We start from the raw sequence: 6,000 nt of genomic DNA, 5'->3' as shown, positions 1-6,000 counted from the left end.
GGAGGAGGCGGTAGAGTCACGTGAAGCTGCCGGCGGGGCACGAGCGGAGTACGCTTACTTTTCAAACTTGCCCCGAGGAGGGGGAGCAGTGTCCGTGAGCGCGCGGCCGCGGGGAGAAGGGGGGGAGCAGTGTCCGCGAGCGCGCGGCCGCGGGGAGGAGGGGGAAAGCAGTGTCCGTCCATGAGCGCGCGGCCGCGGGCATTGTCACCGTGCGCGGGCACGTTCCCTCAGCAATGTCACCGGATCTGACAGCTGAGGGGGGGATGTGGGGGTAGTCTAGTTGTTCAGGGTGTGGGGGGCAGTTGGGGTCGTGGTGCGGTTTCAACCTTAAGGTCCCGAGGTATAATTGGGGTCCTGTGCTGTGGGGCAGTTTGTATTGAGGGGCATCTGAGGTCCTCTTGGGGTCGTGGTGCCCTGTGGAGCAATTCCAATCAAGGTCCTGTGGGGCACTTGGGGTCCTGAGGGAGAGTAGGGGTTGTGTGGGATAGTTTTTTATTGAGGGGCGTTTGAAGTCCTGAGGTCCTCTGGGGCAGTGGGTGTCGAGGGTTGTGGAGCAGTCGCTGTGGTGGGGTCAGGTGGGCACTTGGCATTGTGTGGTCCTTGGAGTCCTGTTTTGTGAGTCAGTTGGCATCCAGGTGATGCAGGATCTTGTGGGACAGCTAGGCTTGTTGGCGCTTGTGGAACAGCTAGGCTTGTTGGCGCTTGTGAGCAGTAGGGGTCCCAGGGTCAATTAGTATTTTGACCGGTGTTGGGCTGGTGCCATTTGTGGTTATTTGTTCGGCACGCTGGTAACTGGGACCTTGGGTTATTTGGGATCTTGCTGCTGCTGTGTAATTTGTATTTGGGGGTACTGTACTTAGTTCTGGGGTGGCCCTGAGCTCTGTTGGGGTCTCTGTAGTCAGGGTATAGTGGACAGTTACAAAAGGGATAACTGGGCCATTAGTGCTGGAGACGCCCTGTGTGGGTTGTCCTGGAGGACACTGCAGCCATGAAATGTCTCCTGATTGCCAGTGAGAGTGCTCAGGTCCTCTTTTACTGGGCGGACCAAGACTTTGAAGCAAGACTGAGACAACAGTTCGAAGATTTGCCGGAACAACACGGAGAGGTAAAACGGAGGGTGTTGACAATTTGATGAGGGTGTATTTACACTTTAATTACACACATTGTCCATTATTCCTATGTCTATCTGTAGTATTTTCAACCTCCTTCTCCCCGTTCCAGTTCCACTTAGGCTTGAAAGCACGCACCACCAGACTCGGGAACAGCTTCTTTCCCTCTGTTATCAGGCTTCTAAACAGTCAATCCATAACCTAGGGTACTGCCCGATTCACTTTTACCCCCATTGCGGACATTGGACTTTATAATTGGAACTGATGCGCTACAATATTGAGAACTGTATTCTGCACTCTATCTTCTCCAGTGTCTATTGTACTTGAATTTGGTTTGATTGTATCTGCATATGGATTATCTGAAGATAGACACAGAAAGCTGGAGTAACTCAGCGGGCCAGGCAGCATCTCTGGAGAGATCTGATCTGTTTGGGTAGCATGCAAAACAAAGTTGTTCACTGTGTACCTCAATACACATGACAACAATAAGCCTAAACCTCAATCTTGTCACCTAAGCTTGGACCAACTTCACTACAAGGTTGTCAGACTGGGAACGTAGATGTTTCAAGTGAAGACCAAATTTGTTTATTATCCCTGGTGCTTTCCAAAATTGAGTTGAGTCACCTCTGATCTGGGTTGTAGAGAAGGGAATTGTTTATGTTTGCGTATTTTCACCATGATAGTTTTGTACTAATACTTTACAAAAAAAATCTGTCATACAGCAGAGAAACAGCCCTTTGGCCCAACTCATCCATGCTGACGTAAATATCCATTTGCTTGTGTTTGACCCATATCCCTCTAAACCAGGTAGATGGAATTTAAGGGATGAAGAGAGCATGCGCTATCTGTGACAGTACAGTATTAAGGGGCTGAGTGGTCTTCTGTTCCTCCCACTGGCTCTTCCAGTTGTCTCTTGCTACGTCACTGATGTTGCTGTGTGCACTGATGTTCTATTACTAATATGGTGATGAGTTCATAAGTTATAGGAGAAGAAATAGGCCATTCGGCCCATTACTCCGCCATTCAATCATGGCTGATCTATCTTTCCCTCTCAACACCATTCTCCTCATAATCCCTGACTCCCGTACTAATCAAGAATATGTCAATCTCAGCCTTAACATTTTCCATTAACAGCCTCCACAGCCTTCTGTAATAAATTCCACAGATTCACTACCCTCTGACTAAAGAAAATCCTCCTCTTCATTCTAAAGGTACGTCTTTTTATTCTGAGGCTATGGCCTCTGGTCCTAGATTCTCCCACTAATGGAAATATCTTCTCCGCATCCACTCTATCCAGGCCTTTCACCATTCGGTAAGTTTCAAAGTGGTCTCCCCTCATCTTTCTATACTCTGGCCCAGTGCCGTCAAACGTTCATCATATGTTAACCCAATCATTCCTGGAATCATTCTCCTAAACCTCCTCTGGACCAACTCCACCGTCAGCGCATCTTTCCTCAGATATGGGGCCCATAACTGCTCGCATTACTTCAAATATGGAGTGACCAGTTCCTTATAAAGCCTCACGGGATGGGATGGCCAACTCTAGAATTCGACCAATGAACCGTCCAAACTCGGGCAGCTCGGCAAAGACATCTTCTTGCTCGCTTCAATGGATCTGTTTCCCACAGAGCCATTGCTCTTGCTTTAGGTATAATTTTTTTTTCAGAACCAATTTAAGAGATGATTTTGCCAACATTTTATTTTGGAGTGTGAGAAATGTTAGAAATGTGAACCTAATGAACAATCTTGAACAAAAAGGAAAGCACCACATTAACTGTGAGCCCGGCACATTTTTTTGAATGTACGAGGGTGATTGGTGGAATTGGGGGCACAGATGTACAAGTATGTGTAATGTGGATAAAGCGTGCTCTGTGTTTGCAGACTCGTGTCCCGGCCTTCGAGGACAGCATCAACACTCTATTTGCACCACTTCTCATTTCCTGCATCACCCTGAATGAGAAGATCTCTGATACGTACACCTCATTTATCAGTGAGAACAATTACCTCTTCACAGTCCACCAGGTAAGCAGTTCACAACTTCCAATTGTCTGTACACTTTGCTTGGGCAGAATGCTGTGGATTCGGGATCTGTTGGAAGTTACAAGTAAAATATTATTCAACTTGCCCATGCCGACTCTAGTCACACCTTCCTGCATTTGGCACATATCGTTCTAAACCTTCCCTATTCATAACTATTGGATCCATATCTTCGGAACGTTCTATCTAAGAGAATCGTGGGTGTGAAGTTGCAGAAGGCGGAGAGATTTGCGGACCACCGGAGGAGTTGAGAATTTGGGGATTGGGTGAGAAAGTGGAGTTAAAACTGAAGATCAGATCAGGCACAATACTGAACGGTAGAGCGGGTTTGAGAAGTAGCAAAACCATGCTTCTGTGGTTAATCTTCTTAAGAGGTCTTCTTATAACATTTAAACAGAATCCATTTTGAAGCCTTTAGGCTACGATATTCTAGAGCTTCAAAGCAGAAATATTGTCAAATATGTTTAATAAATGGTTGTGCATTCATACAATTCCCTGTGCCCCACCTGGGTGTACACCCATTCACCCCCCCCCCCCCTCCTACATCTCTCTCACTGGCTTTGTATTTTAACCATCTTGTAACCACTTTCCTCCTTACCCACATTATGTATCTGTTACTCCACACTTCCTTGCACTTATAATCTGCTCCACTTTGTAACTTCTCTCAGTCCCAATAAAATTATTTCACACTTGATTTTCTTGGCCTTAACAATCAACGGTGCAATTGAAAAGTTAGTGAATCTCCAGCTAACCAAAGCATTACTTTAACGTAATAAAAAGGAACAGCAGATTCTGGTTTACACCAAAGATAGACAAAAAAATGCTGGAGTAACTCAGCAGGTCAGGCAGCATCTCTTGAGAAAATGGGAAGGTGACATTTTGGGGTGGGAGCCTTCTTCAGACTAAAGGGTCCTAACCCCATATCACTTATCCATTTTCTCTAGATATGTTTCCTGACCCGCTGAGTTACTCCAGGATTTTGTGTCTATCAATGTTATTTAAAGATGAATCGTTACCTGTTTAAAAGATTGAAAGAATCTTTAAGAATAAAGCTCCATCTTTAACCCGAGTTTGGTTTCTTTGGATTTTAGTTTGGTGAGTGCACTTATATCGCAGTGAATGGAGATGGTTCAGAAAATGAGGACGATTTGCGCCGAAAGATATTTGTGCTGAAGAAGATTATTGATTTGCGGTTTGGATTGGTGACTCTGGATGCTGTCATCCTAAAGAAAACGTGCGTAATACTGGTTTTGAGATTATTTCTACTGGTTCAGTATATTTTCCTTCAACTTGCAGATGTTCATTTGTTGCTCTGGTTCAGATAGGTGACATGCATAGGTCTAGCTAGAAAGACAGAGATGTAGCATGAAATTAAACCCAATGGCCCACTAAGTCCACGCTGACCACCAACCACCCATTTACCTGAAACCTACACTAATTAGAACATCAAACATTAAACAGCACAACACAGGAACAAGTCCAACGGCCCACGATGATACCAAGTTAAACTGATCTTGTGTCTGTACATGATCCATATGTCTTCTCTGCACTTCCACGTGCCTATCTAAGAGCCTCTTAAATACCACCGTCACCCTTGGCAGCGGGTTCCCCCGATGGGGATGTCAACAGGTAAGGGGCATGGTCATAGCATAGGGAAATCACAAGAATTGGCAATGGGATATTTCTTCCTGAAGGATTGCATATAGACTCATAGAGTCATACAGGATGGAAACAGGGTCTTCGGCCCAACTTGCCCACGTCGACTCTAGTCACATCAGCCCACATTGGCAGAGGTGCTTCCGTTTTACTAATGCTGCTTAGTGGGCTTGGTATGCCATAAAGACTATATTTGACCCTGTAATCCTTGCATTGATTCCTTCCATAATGTTTCCTACATCCCTTTCAAATGAGCTCTTACCAATACCTCCTCCTACTTTCTCAGGTTGCGGCCCCAAGACACTGAGCAACGGTGCAAGGTATGGAAGATGCTCCAGGGCCTGCTGGTCACTTACAGCCACCTGAGAGAGGAAGACCAAAGTTTCCTTGTCGAGGTGATGCAATGTTACTTGTGCTTGATTATGCTGCCTGCTTTTTCGGGTCACTTTGAAATGTCGATGGTGGGAAGTCTGGTCTGTGTGATGGACTGAGCTACATCCACGTCTTTCTGCTGTTTTCTGGGCAAGAGCTGTTCCCAAAGCAAACTGTTATGCATCCCAATCGTATGTTTTCTATAGTTTATTTACAACGATTACTAAGAGTTGTTGGAAATATACTGAATTTCCTTCATCTTCTAAGTAGAGACGTTGATGTTTGTTCTTGGCCATAGCTTCAACCTGGCTGGTTCAGGACAATTTCTTAGTGATATTTACGCCTAAGAACTTGAGGCTCTCGACCATATCCAACTCGGCACCATTGATGCTGATTGGCGTGTGCACTCCACTTCCGTTCCTGAAGCTTGTCTCTAATCTGCTGCAGTGTGGACCGGTGATATTTAGTTTATTGTCACGTGTACCGAGGTACAGTGAAAATCTTTTTTTTTTTTTTTCTTGCGTGCGATCCAGTCAGCAAAAAGACTATACATGATTACAATCAAGCCTTCCACAGTATACAGATACCGGATAAAAGGAATAATGATAAGATTATCGTGCAAGAGAAAGTCCAGTAAATTCAGATTAAATATATTCCAAGGGTCTCCAATGAGGTAGATGGTAGATCAGGACCACTATCTAGTGGATGGGAGGATGGTTCAGTTGCCTGATAATAGTTCTGAAGACACTGTCCCTAGAGGTGAATGTTTTTGCACTTCTGTACTTCTTGCCCGATGGAAGAGGGGTGAAGAGGGTGAGACTAATCC

The 6,000-nt window shown here is 45.4% G+C and overlaps 1 protein-coding gene across 2 annotated transcripts in view; it reads left to right on the top strand.

Moving 5' to 3' along the window:
- hps1 (HPS1 biogenesis of lysosomal organelles complex 3 subunit 1) overlaps positions 1 to 6,000 on the top strand; it is a 30,292-nt gene continuing 24,292 nt past the window's right edge. Inside the window, exons 1-4 of one of the 2 annotated variants that reach the window (XM_033034104.1) lie at positions 1 to 1,105; positions 2,991 to 3,131; positions 4,238 to 4,380; positions 5,089 to 5,197. In XM_033034104.1, the coding sequence (XP_032889995.1) occupies positions 989 to 1,105; positions 2,991 to 3,131; positions 4,238 to 4,380; positions 5,089 to 5,197 (510 nt within the window). In that variant the 5' untranslated portion in view covers positions 1 to 988. The remainder of the gene's footprint in view (positions 1,106 to 2,990; positions 3,132 to 4,237; positions 4,381 to 5,088; positions 5,198 to 6,000) is intronic. The other variant, XM_033034102.1, reaches the window with a different exon arrangement.

The sequence above is a fragment of the Amblyraja radiata genome, chromosome 15, assembly GCF_010909765.2.
Source record: "Amblyraja radiata isolate CabotCenter1 chromosome 15, sAmbRad1.1.pri, whole genome shotgun sequence".
NCBI lineage: Eukaryota > Metazoa > Chordata > Chondrichthyes > Rajiformes > Rajidae > Amblyraja > Amblyraja radiata.
The sequence above is the reverse complement of the archived record's forward strand: the minus strand, read 5'-3'. Positions and strand labels throughout refer to the sequence as shown.